Source organism: Manis pentadactyla, chromosome 6 (genome assembly GCF_030020395.1).
Source record: "Manis pentadactyla isolate mManPen7 chromosome 6, mManPen7.hap1, whole genome shotgun sequence".
Lineage (NCBI taxonomy): Eukaryota > Metazoa > Chordata > Mammalia > Pholidota > Manidae > Manis > Manis pentadactyla.
This window is the reverse complement of record NC_080024.1, coordinates 116,233,347-116,258,735: the sequence shown is the minus strand read 5'-3', so window position 1 is coordinate 116,258,735 and position 25,389 is coordinate 116,233,347. Positions and strand designations below refer to the sequence as shown.

General features: G+C 40.0%; 1 protein-coding gene and 1 long non-coding RNA gene across 12 annotated transcripts in view; one reads left to right on the top strand and one right to left on the bottom strand.

The window, feature by feature from the left end:
* Nucleotides 1-11,768: 11,768 nt before the first annotated feature.
* On the top strand, nt 11,769-16,680 carry LOC118922767 (uncharacterized). Its single transcript, XR_008998308.1, has 3 exons — nt 11,769-11,853; nt 14,527-14,874; nt 16,183-16,680. It is a non-coding gene; the product is annotated as an uncharacterized LOC118922767 (long non-coding RNA).
* Nucleotides 16,681-18,166: 1,486 nt separating this feature from the next.
* The window catches only part of DLGAP1 (DLG associated protein 1), a 567,869-nt gene continuing 560,646 nt past the window's right edge, over nt 18,167-25,389 (bottom strand). For 9 of the 11 annotated variants that reach the window (XM_036905862.2, XM_057504061.1, XM_036905864.2 and 6 more), the window contains 2 exons: nt 21,190-21,342; nt 18,167-18,451 (listed from right to left, as the gene is read on the bottom strand). In XM_036905862.2, coding sequence (XP_036761757.2) covers nt 18,242-18,451; nt 21,190-21,342 — 363 coding nt within the window. In that variant the 3' untranslated portion in view covers nt 18,167-18,241. Of the gene's footprint in view, nt 18,452-19,130; nt 21,343-25,389 lie in introns of those variants that run through there. The other 2 variants (XM_057504066.1, XM_057504063.1) reach the window with 1 other exon arrangement.

Genomic DNA, 25,389 nt, shown 5'->3' with positions numbered 1-25,389 from the left:
CCTATGACTCCAGGGAATAAAAATGTGTAGCCTCTGAAGTCAGGATAGAGTGCTTTTAAAACTCCAGAGTAGCTGGGCAACTGTATGCTTTAACATCAAGGATATTTGAAGGATACTGTAAGTCTTATTTGACAGAGAGAGGGAGCTGCAACTATGTAAGGCAGATAACTTCTGTGCACAGAAAACCTTTCCTTTGTGTTCAGGACTCCCTTAGCCAAAGGTGAAGCAGGCAGGCAGGAATAGAGTCCTGGGAAGCCTTTAAAATAGACGCCAGGTTCTATATTCTGGCTGTGCTCCAGAATCTCCTAACAGGAGACTTTCAATTGTAGGTCTTCACCAAGAGCCAGTTCTGTAATTTACAGGGTCCTGTGCATAACACATATGTGGGGTCCCTTCAAAAAATGGAAAAATACCATTAAAAGTACTAAAATGTAAATCTTTTTCCTTTCTGTTGACATGTCATGGTGTTTTCTATTTGCTATTTAATGTTGTTTGAAGGAAAGGATAACCACAATTTAAAATTATTTGCATGAATTTTTTCCATTCATCTTTATTTTTATTAAACTATAGTTAATATACAATATTATATTGGTTTCAAATATAAAACATAGTGATTTGACAGTTATCTACATGATTAAATGCTCACTCCAATTAGTGAAATTACTAGCTGTCAGCATAGAAAGAAGCTACAGAATTATTGACTAAAATGTTCTCTATGCTGTACTCTCATCCCCCATGACTAATTTATATTATGATTGAGATTTGTGCCTCTTTGTCCCCTTCACCTGTTTCACCCACCCACCCCAATCCCTCCACCATGATAACCACCAGCCACTGCTCAGTGTCTATGAGTCTATTTCTGTTTTGCTTGTTTGCTTTGTTTTGTTTTTAGATTCCACATGTAAGTGAAATTATATGGTATTTGTCTTTTTCTGCCTGGCTTATTTCACTTAGCACAAACCTGCTAGGCTCATCCATGTTGTTGCAAATGGCAGAATTTCTTTCCTTTTATGGCTGAATAATATCCCATTATGTATGTATACCACATTTTATTCATCCATTCATTTATTAAAGGATGCTTGGATTGCTTCCATATCTTTGCTTCCGTGGTATGAAATAATGCAGCAATAAACATAGGGGTACATACATCTTTTTGAATCAGAGATTTTTTCTTTGAGTAAATTCCTAGAGGTGGAATTGCTGGATCAAATGATAATTCTGTTTTCAGTTTTTTGAGGAGCCTCCATGCTGCTTGCCAGAGTAGGAGGGGTCCCTTTTCTCCACATCCTCACCAAAACTTATTTTTCTCATCTTTTAGATGGTAACCATTCTGACTGGTGTGAGATGGTATCTCGTTGTATTTTTTATTTGCTTTTCCCTGATGATTAGTGATGTTGAGCATCTCTTCACATGCCAGTTGGCCATCTAGATATATGTCTTCTTGGAACAAATGTCTATTCAAGTCCCCTGCCCATTTTTAAATTGGGTTATCTGTTTTTTTTGCATTGAGCTGTGTGAGTTCTTTACATATTTTGGATATTAGCTCTGTATCAGGTATATCATTTGCAAATATAATCTCCCATACAGTAGGTTGTCTTTTTATTGTTTCCCACCCCTGATTTTACCTCTAACTGACAAGTTATCCAGATTCTATGTCCAGGGTCTCTGAAATGAAGGCAAGGTGAGGGAACATGGGAAAGAGCGAGGCCCCTCAATGTTGCTAAAGGTCTGGGTGAAGAGACATAAGGAAAAGGAACTCTGGGTGGCCCTTTCTTCCCCTGTTCTTCCGTGGCATCACCGTCAGTGTACACCAAAGGGTTCACCACAACTAAGCTGCAGATTAGGTGCTGACATTTTGTAATTCTAAGAATTGGAGTGAGACAGAACCACATGTGGTTTTACTGAGGGATATATCCTTCCACCTACCCTGCATTTTGCCTTCAGCCCTTGGAATCCAAAGGACTATGCCAGGACTTATCCTTGCTTTCAAGGTAAGTGTGTATTTTACCCTATGTTCAGATCCAGACCTAGATTAGGTGGTGTCCAAATTAGTTTTTCCACAGCCTTTCCTGGAAATGGAAATTTAAGATAAGAGAGCAGTTCAGAAAAATAGTAGTGTCAGGAGAAGATTGCCTGAGTCTGTTAACATGGTCGATAAACTGCTTTCGTGGATCAAGAGCCCTCAGGTGTAATCCTGTCATCCCAGCAGACATAGGAAGTGGTCACACTCGTGTCGCACGAGCGGCAGCTCAAGGCTGGAGAGGCGGCCTGGGAATCCCCAGCTGCCCCCACCGATCCCGGAGCTCCAAGGCCTGCTGAATTCTCAGTGAACCTTAACCCAGTCACCCACAGGCCCAGGCACCCTGTATGGGAGGCTGTGCTGAAGTAGAATCTTGTTGATCCCTCTCTGATGGACATTTCCCCTTTCTCCTCATCAAAGGCATCTATTTTCTATTTGGGGAACCATGCGATTTACGGAAAGGCGATTCTGCCCTGGCCCACAGGTGAGGACAGGACTCGGCCAAGTCAGTCGGCCCACCCATTGCCCTGCCTTCAGGGACTGGTTCTGGTGTGACAGGCCACCAATCCAACCAGAATGACACTCCTCCCTAGAATGCTGGGGCAAAGCCGATCTCTCCTTGGGACAGTGTGTGTGGATGTGAGACTACAGCTGTGCCCACTGAGCCTCCAGGACAGCAGCCAAGCTGAAGAAGCAGCCAGTGCTTTGAAGGCAGAGCAGTGAGTCCAGGAGCCCTGATCCTGTCACAAGCCTCTAGGTAATGCCAGACCCAAGGCTCATGTGGCTTTTAAACTTGACACTTACAGAAACCAATAAAATTATTTTATTGTTTAAAGAGGTCTAGTTACCTTTCCTCTTAATTATAACTGCTGCATCCTAACAGGCACAGGTTCTCATAATGCTTCTACTGCAAGCACTCTCAGTTTTCTTGCAGTATGGAAATATCTGTCCAATTTTTTTCATTCATATAAAATTGTTATTTAGAGCATAAAGCTGAAAGACATTTGGCCAGCATTAGACCCACTGTCTTTGGCCAAAAGGTGCAGTACAATGAACTGGGCTGTGCAGAAAGCAAACTTGTGACTGGCCATTTGGTGAAGCTCGTAAACCAACTGAGTTAAAAACACTTGTGCCATGACATACCAGAGCCCCAGGTGATATAGGAATAGTTTACCATTAAGGATTCTTGAAGCTGCCAGGTGCTTGAAAAAGTGAAATGACTCTATTTTTAGAGAAAGACCAGTGTCTAATTACTGACTGCAATTTCCTAGCTCCACGACCTTGCTGAGCCTCAATTTCTTCTCCTATAAAATGGGAATAACATGAGATTTTGTATGGATACATGAAGAAATGGATGCTGATGTGCTTCATAAACCATAAACATTGTACAAACATAGTGGATTAAGACATGATATTCACCAAAGGGTAATACTTTCTTTTCTAGTTTACTTAGTTACTATGTGACAATTTTTTAAAATTGAGATAAAATACACATAACATAAAACTTACCATTTTAACCATTTTTTAAGTGTACAGTTCTGTGGCATTATTCACATTGTTGTGCAACTATCACCACCATCCAGCTTCAGAACTCATCTTGCCAACTGACGCTTTGTACCCCTTAAACAGTAACTTCCCATTCCTCTTGCCTCCAGCCCCTGTTAACCAGCATTCTACTTTCTGTCTCTACGGATTTGACTAGTCTAGGTCTCTCATATAAGAGGTCTCTCATCTGACACATTTTCAACAAAAAGTTGAGGTTGCATTAGTCTTTTCTGCAAGGCAATAATTTACAGCCTATGATAAGAGACAATCTTTTTCAATGTGTTTACAATGCATTTGTTGTAGTCAGCTCAGGTTACAATAACTAAACAGCATAGACTGGGTGGTTTAAACAACAGAAATTTATTTCTTAAAATTCTGGCAGCTGGGAAGTCTGAAATCATGGTGTTGTATGGTTGGGTTTGGGTGAAAGATCCCTTCCTGGCTGGCACTTGGCCATCATCTTGTGGTACCTTCACAAGGTGGAATGAAAGTGACCCTGGTCTCTTCTTATAAGGATAGTAATCCTATCATGACCTCATCCAATCCCAATTATCTCCCAAAGACCCTGTGAGCAACTACCGTCATCACACTGAGATTAAGGGCTTCAACGTATACATTTTGGGGACACAATTCAGCCCAAAGTTCCTTCTAGAAGTACCCACAATGGACTTTCAAAATCAAATGATGCAAATTAAAACAAATATAAGACACCACTACATACCTATTAGAATGGCCAATATCTGGAACACTGGTATCACCAAGTGCAGGCAAGGATGTTGAACAACAGGAACATTCATACATTGCTGGTAATGCAAAGTGGTACAGTGATTTTGGGAGACAGATTGGCAGTTTCTTATGAAACTAAACATACTCTTGCTATGTGACCCAGGGTTTGTGCTCCTTGGTATTGACCTAAAGGAGATGAAAACTTAGGTCCATGCAAAAGTCTGCACACGGATATTTACAGCAGTCTTATTTGAATTGCCAAAACTTGAAAGCAATCAAGATGTCCTTAAGTAGATGAATGGATAAACTGTGGTCCATCCAGGCATTTAGTGCTAAAAAGAAATGAGCTATCAAGCCGTGAAAAGACACTGAGGATACTTAAGTGTATATCACTAAGGCAAGAAGCCATCTGAAAAGACTACATACTATATGATTCCAAGTATATGACATTCTGGACAAGGCAAAACTATGGAAACAGTAAGAAGAGCAGTGGATGCCAGGGTGGGAATTATAGGGTGAATGAATAGGCAGAGCACAGATGGTTTTTAGGACAGTGAAATGCTCTATGAGACTGTAATGCTGAATACATGTTATCCCATGTATGTATTTCCCCAAACCCATAGAATATATACCACCAAAACTGAACCCTGAGGTAAACAGTGGACTTTGGATGATAGTGGTGTGTCAAAGCAGGTTCATCCTTGGTAAGAAAGATGTACCATTTTGGTGAGTGATGTTGATAATGGAGAAGGCTCTGCATATGTGGGAGCAAGAGGTATATGGGAAATCTCTGTACTCTTCTCTTAATTTTGTAAATTTTACAATTTTGTAAACCTAAAACCGCTCCTAAAAATTTGTCTTAAAAAGAAATGAAGTGAAGAAAATCCTAAAACATGGCTCTGAATGTTGCTTGGGATTGTTCCTCTAAAAGCTACTGCCATTTCCAGAGAACTCATGAGCTTACTCAGTTTCCACTCCTGTCAACTTGAGGACATGAGATTGAATGATCTCCAATGTATACTTCATGTTAAAATTTAGTGATTAAAAAAAAATAAAAAAAATAATAAGCAAACGTTAAACTCTAGTTAGTGATAGATACGCTGGAGTATTCAGAAGGAACTGTGTGCAACTTACTTTGAAATGGATACAAAACTAAAAGATGGTGTTGGGGAGATGGATGATAATGAACAGAAAAGTGATACAACAAGCCCCAGTAACATGTAGACTTGTAACATGTAACATGCCCCAGTAGCATGTAGGATCTAGGTGGTGGCTATATGTTGGGTCCACTCTAGAAGTCTTTCAATTTAGCTGTATGTTTGAAATTTAAATTGAAAAATGTTGGGGGAAAAAATGAATGATTTGGCATCCAGTCTTCATGACTATGGCAGAAAAAATGAACATTGAGTAACCCGTTCAACTGGTTAAAAAGCTCTTAGATGTAACCTAAGGTGTGATAACTAAAGAGCTTCAGGCCCTTAAGAAACAAAAGTTTACAACTTCTGCTATTGTAAAAACTTTAAGGTACCAATTATTATTTTTGTTATTGATATTTTGATGATATACAATCTTATATTGGTTTCATATGTACAGCACAGTGGTTCAACAGCTACCTATATTATTAAATCCTCACCCCCCTCTAGTGAGGTTACTATCTATCAACATAGAAAGATGTTACAGAATCACTGACTATATTCTCTGTGCTGTACTCCTGTCCCCCAACCAGTTTATATTGTGATTGCAAATTACTGTGCCCCTTTATCTCCCTCCCCCTCCCCTCCAATGCCCCAATCCCTTGTTAACCAAGTGACCTTGTTAACCACTAGTCACTTCTCAGTGTCTATGAGTGTATTATTGCTGTTTTGTTCCTTCTGTTTTGCTTTGTATGTATATTCCACAAATAAGTGAAGTCATATGGTATTTGCCTTTCTCCACTTGGCTTATTTCACTGAGCATAATACCCTCTAGCTCCATCCATGTTGTTGCAAATGGTAACATTCTTTTCTTTTTATGGCTGAATAATATTCCACTGTGTATATATACCATTTCTTTTTTATCCATTCATCTATTCATGGACACTTAGGTTGCTTTCATATCTTGGCTATTCCAAATAGTGTGGCAGTAAACTTAGGGGTGCATATGTCTTTTCTAATCAGGGATTTTTTTCCTTTAGATAAATTGCTAGGAGTGGAATTATTGGATCGAATTGTATTTTTATTTTTAGTTTTTTTAGGAACCTCCATACTGCTTTCCACAGTGGTTGCACCAATTGACATTTCCACCAACAATGTAGGAGGGTTCCCATATCTCCGCATCCTCACCAGCATTTGTTATTTCTTGTCTTTGAATAGTGGCCATCCCAACCGGTGTGAGATGATATCTCACTGTGGTTTTAATTTGCATTTCCCTGATGATTAGTGATGTGGAGCATCTTTTCATGTGCCTGTTGGCTATTTGTATTTCTTCTTTGGAGAAGTGTCTGTTCAGGTCTTCTGCCCAGTTTTTAATTGGGTTATTTGTTTTTTGGGTGCTGAGGCATATGAGTTCTTTATATCTTTTGGAAGTTAACCCCTTATCAGATGAGTCATTTATGAATATATTCTCCCTTTTTGTTGCGTTTTTGTTCTGCTGATGGTGTTCTTTGCTGTACAGAAGCTCTTTAGTTTTATGTAGTCCCACTTGTTCACTTTTTATTTTACTTTATTTCCCTTGCCTGAGGAGATGTATTTTATTTTCCTTGCCTCCAGGAAAAAATTGCTCATGCTTATTTATATTCAAGATATTTTGTTGTGTTTTCTTTTAAGAGTTTTATGGCTTCATGACTTACATTCAGGTCTTCGACCCATTTTGAGTTTACTTTTGTGTATGAAGTCAGACAATAATCCAGTTCATTCTCTTACATGTCTCTGTCCAATTTTACCAACACCAGTTGTTGAGGAGGCTGTCTTTTCCCCATTATGTATTCAACCTACCCATTATTGTTATTTTTTTATTTTGGTATCATTAATCTACAATTACATAAGGAACATATGTTTACTAGACTCCCCTCATCACCAAGTTCCCCCCCACCCCATTACAGTCTCTGTCCATCAGTGTAGTAAGATGCTATAGAGTCACTACTTGTCTTCTCTGTTCAACTTACCCATTATTGAGTACTTACTATGTGCCAGGATTCTGCTGAATAATCTGTGAAATATGTCATTCAATTGAATCCTTACAACAATTTATGCAGTAGGTAAAATTCATATTATCTTTGACAGGCAAGGAAACTGAGGCTTAGCAAGCTAAATAAAAGAGTTTATCCAAGGTCATGGAGTTGGTAACTCATAGAGCTGGGATTCAAATTCTAGGCTAAATGATCTCCCAGGCGGCTTTTAACCAGTATATTATACCAGCATCCAGAATTGTGAGAGATAAATTTTTGTTGTGTGAGTCACCCACTCTGTGATATTTGTTATAGCAGCTCAAACAGACTAAGACAGTAGTAGATGAGAAAACTGTCATCTTAAATGATTCCTTATAAGATGCTAATTCTCTTTGCTAAGTGACTATGCAAAAAAGCCTCAGGTGCATAGTATTTGACTCACAATTTATTGCAAAGTATATTTTGGAAAATTAACTGATGCAAGCTAGTCACTTCAGAGGAATATGCTATACAATGTTGTACTTTCTGCCTCCTGGGTTCTGATTTTCAGAACGACAGCCAAAGCACCAGGCAGACAGAGTTCCCACCACAGCCTCTTTGGGAAACCTCAGACTTGCTCATGCTCCAGACAAACTTCCCTTAGACAGAAATGGAGAAATTGTTTGTGTTCCATTAGTAAGTGGGTCATAAAATCCCTAGTAATGCTTTAGGTCAGGATAGAGTTTTTTTTCCTTGTGCACAGTACACTAGTTCTTACTGGTCCTTGACTTGGCATATGAGTTAAAATACAGCCCCCACTAGGCACCTGTCATTCTAGTCCTACCTAGTTACCTGTGATTGATTCCTCAGACCTTCACTGCTATCACCATCTCCCATGCCTTTACTCAACCCCTTTCTTTGGCTTCAAATGTCTCTCCAGCAGGTCTCTCAACTTCAGCTTCCCCCAGACATGGATGACTTGCTCCCCTGCAAACCCACACCTCCTTTGTGGTGTAACTGATCTGCTGTGAAGATTTCTTAAAGCTTCCCAGATTGAAGACAATTACTGGATCGCAGTTGTTTCAGAGGGTGGCCTCTGAGCTCTCGTATTAGACTCTCAGGAACTCGGGAGGGGATGGGAGTGGTGGACGAATTTGTTGGAAAAGCGGATTGGCTCTCAGAGCAGGCCTGCCAGTCAGGATCAGCTTGGGAGCCAGGTGGCTAAGTGACTCCTAAGTGATGCTTGGGCATACTGATGTTGGGGAACCATTGTTCTCAGGGTTGTTAAAAGCCTGTACGTCAAACCCCACCGCCTATAAATCTTTGTCTCCTTCCCTCCAATCAATCACTTTATGTATTTTGTAAAAGGCAGAATGCTTTGGTCTATTTTCAAGTTATTGTTTGGTTTGCTTCTTTTCCTATTGCAGTATGTGTCTTCTCTTCCTTTTCCCCACCTTCCAAACAGTAGAATGTGGCTACTAGAGGGTAGTGACAGCTCAGCCCAGTGTTATACACTTAATAAAGAAATGGGTATTTAAATGCAATGTCCAAGCATGGTCTTTCCAGGTTTGGGGCTCAAATATTAAGCAGACCTTAGGCCTGCAGCTGCTGTGTGAACTCCTTTCCCATACTGAGGAAGCAACCTCATCCTAATGTGTGTTAAAAGGACAGGGCTGTTTGCCTAAATGCAGCTGAAACTGCCTCCTGGTCACAGCACAAATGCCGCTATTAGGTGATGACAGCCCGGAGAGACAGCAGCGTCTTCTGGCCAGGGCAGGGGTGGCCTGGACTGCTGGGAGGAAAGGGTTGCGTCCTTTAGCGTGACACAGGGATGCGTTTGGGAAATGAAGAGTTCCTGCTCACAGACAAATAGGTCTTAAAAGTCACACGCTCAGATATGGGCCAGTCTGAACAGGAAAAGCAGGACTTCTTACTTGTCAGGAGGTCTGCTTGAAAAGAAAAGGAACAAAAAAACCCACTGAAATATTGCTTACTTCCTCTAGGGAAGGACACATTCTTGGATTGAATTCTAAAGGATGTTGGACCCAACAAGTCTCATTCTGGGACCATTTGTTTGCCAAAACCCCAAAATCACTCAATCCTGGAATCACTGATTTTAAGGACACAGTAGTTGTGTTTCATTCTATGTGGTCATTTGTCAGTGTTGTGATTAGCAATGCAGCTGTGCTCACACATTAGGTTTGCAACGTATGCAAAATCATTTTGGTAGCTTTCTGAGTGTAGAAAGGGCCTTTAATGTTTTGGTGTCTTCAAACGAAATGAAGACAAACTTTAAAAAGTACTGACCACTTTCCCCGGCTATCTGGAAACCTCGAAAGAAATTCAGTGTTCATTTGCCCCAACGGTCGGTGAAGTTACTTATCCACTGATCTTTTCCTTGTCATTAAAAAAATGTTGAGTGTTGTATGTTTTCATTCTGTAAATCATCTTAAAGCCTTTTTGGACGTGGAATTTCACTTTTTAAAAAAAACTATTAGGAAAAATAGAACTATGAGGCATGGGAGTTGGTGTTCTGTGGTGTGCGCCCCACTGACCGCCAAGGCGCGACACTCCGCTCCCGTCCTGGCTGAGCTCTAGGCTGTCAGCTAAGGTGTCGGCAAGCAGACCCAGTTCCCAGACGAGTTCACCCACTGTGGCTGGTGACATGCTTACTTCTTCCTTCAGTGCCGGCATCTTTTTCTGGGAGTTACATTAAAAAATTGCATTGAAACCACCTCCACATTTTCTAGAGACTTTTTTCCCTCCCTGTTGAAAGTCAACTGGAAGATGCCTGGGGTTTTTCTTTGTTGCTGTTTTTGTTTTAAGCATGCCTCCGAATTTACTTTTGAATGCTTTGTTTCCTTGTTTGCAAAGGTAGGTGCTAAAACTCATACATGTTTGGTGAAGTTGAAATCTAGGTAGCCTTTCTAGAAAGTCAATTAGCAATATTTACAGACAAAGTACATGTCCATTTGTCTAGGAACGTAACCTATTGATACCCTTCAACATGTACTGAAAATGCATTTATAAAATCATTTTCACTGGAGATTTTGTCTGCCATAGCAAGCACGTCTGGAAACAGCCTAAATGTCCATCAATAGAGGGAGTAAATAATCTATGTGGGTCACCCATAAAATAGAATGCTACAGAGTCATTAAAAAGAATAGACAAATCAGAATATTCTGAAATGGAACAATACATTACTAAATTAAAACAGTCAAGGAATGTGCTTCTAGTTGTGGGAAAAGAAAAAAATATATAGTTGAATGTGCATAGATAAATTTTAGAAAACTGTACAATAAGCTGTTCAAAGATATTGAATGCCCCCGAAAAGAACTGGAATGAGAAGTAAGCTAATTTCCATTGTACATCCCTTTGTTCTGTCTGAAATTTTCATGTGCGCACTTTTTTCACCAGAAAAAAAAAGGAAATATAAATTGTCTTGCACAAATCACACACATATAAACAATGGATTTGGAGTTAGACTGGATTCAAATATTAGTGCTGTCGCTTACCAGCAACCTTGGGATGCTCCCTAATCTCTTGGTAATTTACTTGTGGTGACTATCTCATAGGGTAACTGTGAGGATAAAGTTACAGAAAGCATATAAAATAGCACAGCCAGGACACAAGGTACTTTTTCAGTAAATGTAAATGTGTAAATTAATGATGGTGATAATGATAGTGAACATTCATTGTTTACCATGTGCCAGGTACTGTATTAAAAGCTTTACATATATTAATTCATTAAACCCTTAGAACAACCCTATAAGGTAAGTACTATTTTCTTCCTAATTGTACATACTGAGAGGGAAACCGAGGCACAGAGAGGTTAAGTAACTTGCCCCAAAAGACACAGCTAGTAAGTAGTAGAGCTGGGATTCAAATACAGGCAGTCTGGCTCCATAACCTGAGCTTTTCCCTACTTACAGACTGGCCTTGTCCTTGCTGGGCCGACACTCATGGCACAATTCTGAGGCTGATGAGAAGATGAGTCCCATTTCTCATAGAAATGCTGGGAATATTTGTAAACATTTTATAAGTACATGGCAATACTTTCCTACCCAGTACCAAGTCAGAATATTGCAATCAAAATGACTCATGTTTTGAGGGAGGGTGTGGGGACTTTTCCCTCTGCCTTTGTTTTCCTCCAGCTGGATCCTTTCTGCTTGGGAATCAAAGTCACTGACAGAAACCCTGCGGTGAAGTCACTACTTCCGGCTGAAGCCACCAGGGACCATGGGGTGTGGAGGGGGTGGGGACACCTATCTTTTCTGTGTCTATTAGCTCATAAACAAATTTAAGTTCTAAGATCCACAGAGAACATGCCCTCTTTCCTGAGGATCATTCCTGAGGTTACACAGGTCTATCAAAATGACTTCTCTCAGGACAGTATACCAAATTTCTCAGGAGAGTCAAGACCTCATATTTCCTTTAGGTAAGCAATTCCTTAATATTTAACCCAAGTTTTCTCAGTTGAATATTTAACCCAGTTCTAATGTGGTGCCTTTGCTAGAAGAATAGCTGGTCCTTGGCCTTCTCATAGCCAATTTTAAAATGAAGTGCCCTTGAGAACAATTACATGATTTATCAGCCACTGACAGATCTGGAAAATATCTCAGGTCTGCATTAGTATGGTGTCTTGCTTTCTTTCATTGTCTCCAGAATCAGGCAGAATTATCTGAGTAATTATTCTTTGCTTCATCACTTTTTACTAAGTGCTCAACACTCATTCACATTCAGTTTGGAAATCACCATTTTCCTGTACCAAAATCTTTCCAGTTTCATTTTTCCAAACTGTTGATCGGTTTTTCACTCTCTCTGTAAGAATTCATTTTGAACAATCTGCTAGTCAAGGGATCCTTGGTGCACTAACTCGAGACTGGATGCAGACATCAGCTTCTTGGAAAGATGCCCCTTCAATCATTCCAGACTCATTACCTTACTTGACTAATATAAGAAGTGATTCAGGAGCCCCAGAGTTGCTCTTTCATGGGTCTCAGGCTCTGTGTTGGAAGTGCCAGGCTCCCCCAGACCTCCCAGGCACTGCTTGGGGGAGCAGCCAGGCTGCAGAGAAGGGAAAATGCCAACTGCTGCCAGACAAGCCAGGGAAGGTGTCCCGGCTCTCTTCCCTGAGCATACCAGGGAGAGGAGAGGTGCTTGATGGATGTACTGAATCTCACTGGAAAGGAATCTAAGAGTGAATTATTAGCTCATCTCCTTCTCACCTTTGTTCAAGTTCTACCTTTGAGATCAGCTTCTTCTCATAGTTGCCGATTACTGACAGACATCGAGGTGCCAAGTATGTTAGGTCTTATTTTAGAAAGGAAATGATGTGACAAAGCTGGTGTTTTTAAAAAATACAGATGTAAAGATTTTCTATAGCAAGAAGTTATTCACTAAAGGTGTTTTCCCCAGTGTATTTTATGGAGTCATCTACAGTATTATCCAACTCCTAGAATCTAGTTTCTCCTCATTTTTCATAATGGAAATTGCTAGTAGACATTGTCTGGAAAGCCATAGAAAGAAAGAAGGGTTGGGTTTATCAACTGATGATTATGGGTGTGAGTCTCAGAAGGCTAGCTGTGCAGAAACATTTTAATTTTGCAGAGCAAGGGCCTTCAGAAGCAGTGAAAGTATCAGGATTTAAGACTGCAGAACCCATAATTGTTGTTTATAACCTCCTGTAGAGTCGAAGGAAGACTGCATTTCTCCCTTTGTAACAAAACAGAAAGCTAAGACTCTATTTGCTTCCCCCACTTCCCTCTTTCCAAATGAAAGGGAGAATTTTTCTATGGAAGAACCTGTTTATTGAAGTCTCGATAGAAGCTCCCTCATAACACTGATTTACCTATGAAGTAATCTGGAAAGAGGAAATTAGCATCTACATCTCCCAGAAGGCAGATTAAAACTGTGAAGAGGAAGGATGACAATCTTCATCCGTGCTAGTGAAAACATTTGGTGCAATGAATAGCAACAGTTCAATTACCTCCATGGCAGAGCTTGACTTTGAGTGTTTATTAAAATGCTTTCTTGTTTCCAGCCACTTTCTGTAAATTCGGACTAGCGCTCATTTACATAGAAGACATATCACAATAATCCACTGGGCTACACAGAGACCCAGGAACCAGGAATCGCACTGGGACTTCATGTTCCTGTGATTTTCTGATAATGCCTCCCTGCGCCTGCAGTAAATCCAGAGGAAAGCATACGGACCAGGAAACAGCTTGCTGTTTCCTCTCTGCTGCAGGAGAGATAATGAGTGACTTACAGAGGAATTTAAGACCTATTCTGTAAACTTAAACTAGTAAATGAGTTAGGATCCAGAGAGGGCCACTAGTTTCTGTTTGCAGAAGGAGTTAATCTGATCTTGATTTAACAGCTGAAAGTCAAACAGCCTATTGAGCAAACTCAAGGTAAATTTTGGCACCCTTCTGGATCAGTGGCTTTAGAGAATGAACACATTCAGACACTATGATTTTTAGTATGTCATTTATTTAAATCAAAATCAATGTAAATTTTCAAGGTGTGGATTTCAAAGAATATAAAAAGAAATTCACGTTCAGAGCAAACAATTTTGTTCAATGCCTATAAAAAATGAAATTACATTTTTGGGGGGAGTGGACCATGTAACATGAAGTATTGCTTCACCAGAATTCAAATTTCTACATGCAAAAAAGTAAGTCACTTCATTTTTGGGTTGGCCAAAAGGTTTAAGGAGCCCCCATGAAATAGAAGAATTAATTTGTTAAAAGGCAGAAAGTATAATCATGGCTCAGATTATGGGAATAGCCAGTGCATGAACCAAAGTAACGAGACCTTTGCAACCTCCAGGGATTCAGCCACTTGATCATTTCTTTTTTGAAGCACTTTCAAAAGTACATTGTGTTATTTTGGTGACTGACACAGGTCTTGGTTCTGTACAGAAATAAGAAAAACTGGCCTGTTTGCTTAACAATTTCCATGTTTGTTGCATGTGGATGGGTGAGTGGGGTGAGTGAGGAGGAAATGCTCTTGACATAGTTTCCAATACATGCAAACCTGCTTTATAAAACATTCTAATCTTGCCTTTTTTTTTTCTTTTGGTTAATCTACAATTTTTTGTATACAGTAAGGTTTATAGATATGACCTAGATGAAAACCAGAGGAAACTGACAGTGGCAAATAATTACCAAACTTAAATGTGGGAGGAATGACAGTGACCGCACTGAAGAAGCAGCTGACCAAAGGCTTGGATTTTGGACTCACATCCGTCACTTAACAGTTGTGTCATACTGGGCACATCACTAAACCTCAGTGAGTGAACATAGTTTTCGTTACTGTGAGGATGGATGAAAACCACAGAGAATTATTCTGGTTTTTCCCCATCCTGGAGAGCTGTGTAGGAAACAAAACTGATGAAATGCTGGCGAAGAACTTCAAGTGGATAAATATATACAGATTTGCACATGCTTGAGAGGTTAATAACTTCTTTCATAAATTATAGAGCTCCTGACTTGCATATGTGGGTGATCCTTGTAGTAAAAGGAGTAGTGTTTGGTATCTGAATCCCTCACATAGGATACAAGGTCTTCCTACCTGCTCAACAACAACTAGCATATATGTTGTGATAATGAAAGTTAGAATGATATGCTTGTCAATTATTTAATTATTCCCCCCAAAGTCAATTACTTGTATTTTGGAAGAAGTAGGACTCTGTAGTGAAAACACAAAGACCTGAAAGCAGTGCATTAATTATTTTATTAATTTCTTCTTTTTACATTATGGGAAACATTCATCTATTTACACTTTTTTTTTTGTCCACACATAATCTAGGTAAATAAGCCTATGAAATTCCAATTCATAAAGCCATAAAAATGTTCCCCACCCTCCATCTGAAGGCTTTCAAATGAATCTTTTTTTCCAAACCAAAATAATTTTTAAAAATTACATTTGGGACTTCAGATATGCTAGTGATTTACATTCCAGTTACTTAAAATATGCATCTAGACATGTTTTAAAAAAGAAATGGTAAATTCACAAGGGTAAGGCTTAAATTAAAGTGGTAATGCACAGTAGAACATCAAGGAAACATCTATAAATAACAGAAATATATTACAAATAAATTAGTTCTATTTACCATTTCAAATATTAAAAATCTTTAATCCATTTCTTCATCTCTCTTTACAAAAAGGTTATGTGAATTGTATGGAAACATCTGCAAAAAATATAATAAATACTTAATTTCTTTGAAGATTTTTTGATGTGGGAGACAAACTTCTCTTTTAATTCCCCCCCACCCCCGCCCCAAGAAAATGCCCAAACACCTTTATACCAAAGTTAAACAAAATAAGTAGTTTCTCAGGGTACATACATTTTCCATTATGAACTAAAAAACATTTCTACAAATTACATCAAAAAGAACAACATAACAAAGGTTATGCTCATGGATGTCAGTTTAAGGGGGCAAGTGGTTAACAAGCAGCTTTATGTGGGGTCATGTTTTAACATCAAGAATTAGCTTTTTATAAAGTGTTTGTACGATTTGTATTTTTAAGGAAGGCAAAGGTCATGATGCCTGTTGGCATTCAGCTAAAAGATTTAAAATTCTTACCAAAAATAGCTTATGAATATACAAATACCATCCACATAGACAAGATAAATAGTCCTTCTCTTGTCTCTCTTTAAAATACCCTGGGCTAAGCCAGTTTCCAAAGAAAATATTGTAGGATGATCTTGAATCTCATTAGAAATCTATTTCTTAATCTAAACCTTCTCTCTACCTCAGGGCACAGAGCTGTAGTTGGGAACATGGGTCTTCACACGGATGCTGCTTCCTTCCCATCAATCTGTGAGTTCCAAGTCATTTTCGGGACGACTACCATAGGCTACCCAAGGTGGCAGTAAGCCTTACTTGATGCAAACTTTGTGTGACCTTCCATTGCTACTACGAAGTAAAGAAAAGGTGTGTTCTTTTTAAAACCAGCAAATACTTGAAGCTCAATTCTACAAAGCACTCATGGTGCTTCAGTCACCCTAGTTAAAAGTTGATTGGTTGGTTTTCTAATAAGTTAGTAGCCCTTTTCTTGTAAACCACAGCAGTAAACATTTGTGCCCTGTTTATAAAGATAGCTCAAAGCATCAATGGCTCTGAGAGGTAGCGAATTCTCTAGTGGTTTTAGAATATATCTGTGAAAGTAGGTGCCAGAACCCATCACCTCTTATTTAAATAATTTCATAAATAAAATGAAATTAGCACCTGGCTATGAGATTGTTTTTTTTTTTTTTTTTTTAAGAAAAAGCTTCTCTGGTGCAAGCATATTTGATGCATGTTTTGAAAAGTCTTTCATTTTTCAGTGGTAATTTCTAATGCTTTAGGCTGGGAGCTGGACATAAAATGCCAGTGGTAACTTTAAGAATTGCCACATTCTAAATGTTTAAACTGCTAGGAGTAAGGGCATCTAAAGATAACTCCAGCTAGATGCAAAGTGCATACTGCTCATCCATCATGACTAAAAACATTCTCTGCCAAAAGCCTGGGTTTCTTCCAGTGTTTACGAATCATGACTTTTCCCTGCTCCTCATGACTGCTGAACCTTGCAGGTCAGGCTTCCTCTCTCAGTACCTGGGACCTCAAGATGAGTAGCAGTTCTTTGGAATGAGGCAGCATGTATATTGGGGTAGAACATTTATTTTATTGGTTTGACATAGGACAAAATCCATATGCTGGGGTATGACAGGCCTCTGTGTAGTAGTGAGAAGGCGAAAGAAGAAAATGCGCCTGCAATACGTAGTACTAGGTTACTACAGATGGATGTGTAGCATTCGAAGGGATAATAGGAACATCCAAACTTCTCTGAACACAGTTGGCTGCCATTTACAGCGTTTCATAAGCAGAGGTGTACTTACCATATATGTGTAATTAGGGAGGCCCCCAGGATGGACACTAACAAATTAATAGAACCGACACTTTCCCCTTTGAAGACCCCAACCACAACATCACTATAATACACATAGTACAATAAAAGTTGATAGAACATTTCAGGTCTAAATTTTCTTGATAATAGGACAAAAAAAATTCCCTTATGTAGTATTTTCACCCTCAGTGCTTCATTTGCTTTGCCTTTCTTCAATTTATTGCCTTTCAGAATAGATTAATTTCCCTGAAAGATCGAATTTACAATCTTCTGCTGATTGAAACATCTGAAGCAGTGATTGATGAGATAACAGTGAGGCAGTTTGTGCAGCTGTGAGTTTTGCAGGCTCCCCCCAGCACCTGCCTTTCCCACTACAGATCCTAGTTCCCCACCCCCAGCCCATCTTCGTTCCCTCCTGGTTTGTCACTCATTGATTCCGGTGAGATGGCGTGATTTCTGAGGTTGGAAATAAAGTGCTCCCTCTGCTTTGCAAAATAATAACCGTTTCGGGGAAATAAAGGGAATCCGAGCCCTAGTTTCTTTCGCGTGGAAGACGGCTAGGTCCCAAAGGATCACCCTGTGATACTGGATTTCTGAAATACCCTATGGTTGTATATTGCTGAGCTCTAGGGTCAGACTAGCTTGAGAGAACTGAGGATGGAGGGCGACTTAAGGGGGCCATTTCTACACGGGTGGGCGCGGTCTCGCCGAGAAAAAGAAAGGGCTGGCTGTCGGATGAGCAGGGTGACGCGTCGGCACGGCGGCGAAGCGCGGTGAAGAACGTGGGCGGACCGGTCGGGGCGGCAGGGGCGGGGGCGGCTCCCGCAGGAGCCACGGCTTCTCCGCGATGGCGGAGGTCGCGGAGCTGAGCGCCGGCCCCAGGGCGGAGGGCGGAAGGAGGGGCAGGTGCGCGGCGGCGCGGGCCGGGCCTCAGAGCCGGGTCTGCGCCTCGGGGATGTAGATCTCGATGCTCTCGGCGCTCTCGGTGGCCGAGTTCTGGCGGACGGACGCGGCGCGCTTGGCGGCCATCAGACGCTTGCGGGCCTCCTGGCGCTGCGAGCTCTCCAGCGAGCGCTCCCGGATCAGCGGCGCGGGGCCCTTCGCCGGCTTCTTGGGCACTGGAGGAGGGGCCCTTCTCTCCTGATCAAAGCAGAAGGTTCAGGACATTACACAGCTTCTCAGGACAAGCTTGGGGAAAACTGGGATAGGTCAGCAGTTAGGACACACATTTTTTTTTTTTTAACCTAAGGGTGGTTATCTCTGCTCTGAACACTGTATATATATATTTCTTTATTATTCTGGCTTGGGTATTCAAAAGATGCGGGAAAGGGAAAAAAAAATACCGGTAAGCTTAGGTTCAAGGGTAAGGCTGGACGGCAGAGCTAGGGCTCCCAAGGGAAGGATGTGGGTACTTTAAATGCCCCTGCGGATAGGCGGCGTATCCCCGCACGTTTAGTGTGGTTCTCTCCGGAGGCTCCGGACCCTTCCGGGTGCCGGAGGTGGGAAAGGCCTGGCCGGCAAAGGCCTGGCGGCGTCTGAGCACTCTGCATCCCATAAGGAGGCCAGGCAGCGGCTGCCCGCTTGGTTCAGAGTTTAAGAACATCACCGCCCTCTCCCGGGACCCACTCAAACCTAAATAACCAAACGAGGAAGAAGAGGTAAGTCTGGGTTCTTTAGTTTTGTTGATGCCACAGTGAGTTGCATACCTTCGCCCGTCTCACACACACACACACACACACACACACACACACACACACACACACACACACACACACACACACACAGAGCGATCCACTTTCCAGGGTCATCCCGGAGTGGGGGGACACTGAGAGTTCCTACACTGGGGTGCATCCGTCCCAAGATGGCTCCTAAAACATCACTCCTTAGGGACCTCAGGGTGAGTGTGGTAGCCTGGAAGGCAATTCCAATCATAGGGACATACACGGTGCCATGAAACTTTAACTCAGGCTAAAAGAGGTCATTCCCCTTCTCAGCAGCCAACTATAAGACAGTCGGATGTTTTCAATGCCACCGCAAAAACAAAAGCTGTCAATAACTTGGGCTGGAAAAAAAAAGTGCAGTGGGAAAGAAGGGCGTCTAAACCACACGAGGAAAAGGATGTGAGCTTTCCATCTGCGAAAAGGTCCACGTGAATCTGTTGTTTTCATTTGTAATAAAATATGTTCAGTTTTCATAAAACTAAATGTGAAAATTATGAAATATGGACTTTGTGATTCTCCAAAGGGCAGTCTTTGTGTCTTAACATTTATGTTCACCATAGCAGTTCTTCCTTGCTTGCCTGGTTACACTCATCACATTGGAGCTGCCTGCAGGCTGTTTACGGTGGCGTCTGTGTGGACAGGAATGGGAAGCTCGGAGCGCAAACAGTACTCCGCCAATGACTGTGCTTGTTCATTTTTGCCCTCCAAATTGATGGGATGATGAAAGGCTCTGATCATAGACAAAGTGTATAAAAATTTAGAAATCAAGTTAATGAATGGCTTACTGTGTAACTGTCAAAATAGGTTACATATACCAATTCTTAGCACCACAACTTTTGGACATTCTAAATCTTCATTGTTGGGTAACTTGTTGATATTTTTAAAAGTCTCAATATTGGAACCTTTTTAATCTTATCTTCCTTCCCTCATACTTTTTAAAATAATCATACTTTTTAAAAATCTGTGAATGAGAAACGAGATGGATCAGCTCTAGAGACTAAATTACCGGTATGCATGCCCATCTGTAATGCTTTTTTAAAAATAAGATCAATTTAAAAGCTTGTTTAGCAGACAGTTTTAAACACAGATTAAAGAAAACTAGACTGAGTGCAAACATTTGGCTTTCCAAGTGGGAGGCCCCTCATACATCAATGGTACTTTCATGCTAAACACTAAAATGGCCTCGTTGATGGTGACAGCATTGGAGATGAGGGACAATGATGATAGCCCTCCTGTCGATTACCCACTGTGCCTTGGGACCGGATTTCCCCTGGCAGCCCCCGGACCCCATGTACCCCTGCTACTCTGATGAGGAACAGCAGAATGCACTGGACTGTGGTGGCTCTTGCCACCCATGCTTCATGGGAATAGCCAGGCCTAATTTTTCGAAGTTAAATCTCTTGGAAACATTTGACCTCAGTTAAAAAAAAGCATGCACGATAGGCTAGCCTAGGGAGGTGCACATTGGGAATCTGTGTGACCCTGATGGAACCACAATAATCAATTGTGAAAATTGCAGTTTATTAATTAAAGGAAAAGAATTTGAGTATTTCTGAACTGTTGCATGAGGAACCCAGTGAGCAATATTTCCCAAGGCAAATCAACCCCAAGTAAAACTCTTAAAAAAAAAAAAACCCAACATTTATGATTACTGTGAAACTTTATGGTATATATCTTTAAATTTGAACAACAGTGGTTTCTTTATTACTATATTTATGAAATGATTATCAATGTCAATTAGTTTCTAGGGCTTCCTATTTTTCTCAGAAACACATCCTAGGGGTGCGAGGAAGTTGAACTCTTGCTCTATGTAACCATGCACTGAAGATGTCATTTATTTTAGTTTAAAAAGCAAAATGGAGGCAATTCCTTCCGGTGACTAAAATGGTTTAACTTAAAGTTTAATTAACAAAAAAAAAGCCACATTCCCATTTTCCAATTCACAAAGACAGGTTTCTTTTAAAAAATATGCCTGAAACATATTACAGATAATATCTCAAATGAGTACTATGTAAACATTGTCATTACAATGAAGTTAATATGATATCAGCTTCATTTCACATTGTAAACAGCAAGACTGAATGCAGAAGCCTATTTAGACTGTCCAGTGTTTGTGCAGGTTTTTAAATGAACCATACAAAATCTACATTGTTCTACCTTCTTGTCAAGAGGATCCATCTGTTTCCAATTATTGGCCTTTAACTGATGAAGTTCATCAAATTTCATACTAATATTTTCTATGGACAACTGCAGCATGTCCCAGAAGCCCGCCAGATCCTGGGAGGTGGGCCTTGGATGAGCATTGGGATTCTGCATAAGAGAAAGGAAAACAATCATGCTTCAGAAGCTATCTGTGACCACAGCGCAGGACCAAAGAGGCATTTTCAAATATTTCAAGTAACATATAACATAGGGAGGATGAATCCCTTTTGGTTTGCAGACAGAAGATAAAAGTGAGGCTACAAACGGTAAATTTTATTTATTTATTTTTAATTATATGTATATACATATATTTCAGTTTTGTTAAGATATAACTGACAAATAAAATTGTAAGATATTTAAGATTATAAAGCATGATGATTTGATATACATATATACATTGTGAAAGGACTCCTCCCATCAAGTTAAGACATCCATTGCCTCACATGCTTACCTTTTTGAGTGTGTATAAGAACGTTTTAAGTTCTACTCTCTTAGCAAATTTCAGTAATACAACACAGTGTTATCAGTTATCATAGGTTACAGTCACCACTGTTGTACAATAGATCTCAGACCTTAGTCATCTTATAATTGTACATACTCTCTTACCAACCCCTCCTTATTTTACCCGGCCCAGAGTCCCTGACAACGCTTTTCTACTCTCTTTATGAGTTTGCCTTTTTAAAAATTCCACTTCAAATGCTAATTTTGTACACTCATCCTACTGAGTCAGTGGTTCTCAAATGTTAAGGTTGTAAAACTCTTCTTTGTAATACAACTTATATCAATACGGTATGGGGAAAGAGTCTAAATATTTGAAAAATCCCAGAATGTATGATCTACAACAAGATGCATTTATATCATCATATTTAAATGGAAATACCATCTTTGGAAAAAAAAACACAGTATATAATTACTAGAGCTGGTATACTACTCCATTCCATCGAATTTGTTCAGAGAACAGATAAGGAATCTAAAACAAGATTTAATACTCAAGTTGACTGAAACAATAGGGTAAACAAATGACAAGTAATAAAATTGGATTTTCAAAGCACTATATATTTAACAATTAAGATGTTACTAACATAGGAAGTCATTTTATTATACAACTACTTTGACAAAGTCATTTGGGAATGAGTTAGTATTAAACTGACCATATCATAATATAGCAAATGTGAGAACTCATATCTATACATACACACAGATGTCTGTAATAACCCATTTGCTATGTTAAACTTTCTTTGGTGTTTAAGGATTGACTTTCTTTGCCTACATCCACATATCCCTAACAAATCCTAGAAGTATAAGCCACTAATCTATATGGTCTAAAACAGAAAAAACATAACTGAGAGACGGAACGTGGCATGCTCATTGTTAATCACTCTCTGCAACAGTCCCCAAAGGCATTCATGGTGAGATAGGAGGAATCTTCTTATGGCAGAGGGTTCTAGCTGAGGTCAGTTCTAGTTACCTCTGGATATTCCAGGTAATTGGATAGACTGTGAAGCCTCATGCCATATAATAACTTGAGGCCAGTTTGTACTTTTAAAACCAAACCCTATAAAAAATGATATAATCAGAATTTCAGAAAGTGTAAGGTTGATGACCATCAAAGTTAATAGGTTGGAAAGAACTTTTTAGCCCTGTGGTGGACTAGCATGATTGGTCTGGCTTCAAAATAAATACAAGTAAAGATGTATTTATAAACTTATACTTCTAAAACTACTTATAGTTTTGAAATTCACTGGAAGAAGTAAATAAATTCTAAAGTTTATAGTATTCAGTTCAGTATTAAACTCTATTCCAATGGCACTTAGATTAACGAAAGGGTTACTCTGTAGTATTTTGATTTAGTAAATGAAAAAAATGTTTCTTAATATCTAGGTTCATAATAGATAGCTAATAGCTTTGACAAAATACCTCTCAAATGGAATATTACGATCCCACAAAATATTTCCTTATCTTACTGGTAACTAAAAACTAAATTGCTCATATTTTGGAGTCTACAAAATTCTTGTAGATCACAAGCCCGATTGGCTAAATCACTTCAGTGCACCAATGCATGAAATGGTAGTTCAGTAGACCCAAAGTTCATTTCACTCTGAATCGGGCAATTTGTTCCCTCCTCACCAAGAACCTCTTTGCCTCATCTCATCAAGGGGATGGATGAGGATGCAGAAGAAAGAGCTCTGGTGCTCCCCCAGTCTCCGAATCAGTGGGCCATGTGCTACCTGTGCACTAGAAGGAGTTGTAGGACTTGCCTTAGTCTGAACCAGGCCACTTGGAGGTCAGAGGGGCTGAAGGAGTGGAAGGATGAGGTGGCTTAGTTTTGTTGGAAAAAGTAACTCTCATGCATTTATCATATGCCTGAGATAACTTGCAAGTGTTGTCAAGTGTTCGCCTCCACACAGTAAGAACTCAAGAGAGCTGGGTCTGGTTGTGACCGATCTCAGTGCCACTTTGACGTGACTTTGTAGACCTAGGCAATGGTGGTGACTGATCAGCCCCATGTGCCCCTGTGAGGGTGAGGAATGGAACTAAAATCCTGGGCAGGTGGGGTATACAGGGTTTGATGGCAGTCAGATAGCGATTGGAATCTTGGTTGTGTCTTACCAAGTGGTCCTGGACAAGTTACTTAGCTTTTCCATGCCCATTTTCCTCAACCATAAAACCATCCATAAAAAATAATGACACTTTCTGTTTCATAGGGTTGCTCTGAGGACTTAAGCAGATCATAAATCTAAAAGCTCTTAGCATGGTATCTGGCACATAGTGAGTTCCTGACCTTCTCTCCTGGGGCAGCGTTTCACCAGCCATCAGTGGCCTCTGCCCGCAGGGTACCTCCACCTCAGTCTACCTCTTACAGGCTTCTCACATTTGCCATCTCAGTTTTTCTCGTGGTCAAGGCATGGGAGCCCATCAGGAACCAGGAAATACTAGAAGCTGGCTGTAGCAAGGTTAACCCTTCCTAGAAGCCTGCAAAGTTTTCAAAACATTTTGTCTGCAATTTCATCTTCAAAATGCACAATGTTGGCATTCTACTTCATAGTAAACCTGCTTAGTATATAATTCTCCTAAAAGGTATGCTGTGTTTGCCTTATAGCATGCACATATTGGTCTCCACATGTAGCTTTTGGCCTGTTTGAGAAATAGCATTTTTATATAAACTTTCTTATATTTAAAAAGAATCATGTTAATTAAAATGTATGACCCATTAGCAAGTTTACAAATTAGCAGGAATTCTGTACCCGTTACATGGGGAAGCTAAAGAAAATATTTGTTGAATTCACTTGTCAATATATTTGCTAATATGTGTTATCTCATAATCCAGAACAACATTTCTGAGGAGGTGGAAGAGGGTTGAGTAATTTTTGCTGAGCGAGGAAAAACAGACTAGAGATGTGGGGAGTGCAAAGAGAGGGCTCAAAAGAAGAGCCTGGTGGGAGGGGCTGGGGAGCACCACCTTTTGCATGCTTTATATTTTCTCTTGGTTGATAAAATATCTCCTGTCTAGAAAAACACCATTCAGTCTATATCTGCCATTGCTAACAAGATGTGATTAAAACTCCAAAATCATAGTTTGGGTCAATTAGACTGCAAATAATCATGCTTTTAACTTTCCGCATGATAGACGGGTTGCTCTTCTTTTCATTTTGTTTATTTTAGATCCAACTTAGACCAAAAATTTATCAATAAACGCTATTCTTGTGGAATGACACCTGTCGAGACAGTAGCAGTTTTTTAAAAAAAGGCATATGTGAGGACACTGGTGCCTTTGTAATTTGCAATTTTTAAAATGTTGCTGATGCTAGTAGTGTTTCTGTGTCTTTGTTTTGCTTCATGTTGTTTCTGTGTGTCCAAGAAGGATGAACTATTCATTTGTCCGTGGGACTTCAAATCTATTATTTTGTGACTCCCTTGAATTAGAACACAGAACTCTGGTGAGGAAATAAGGCTTGCTGTCTATTTCAGAAAGAAAATCACTGTCCAAAATGGTTCCTGTAAGATTATTTTTGAAATATCAGGCTGCTCCATATTTTGGTAAGAAAAATGAAATCAGAGATGCCATGTGAAAACTGAGAAAATGGAAAATTTTCAGTTATGAAAAAAAGCAGGAAATGGGAATTCTAACTGGATTGGATTTTCTCTTCTAAGATT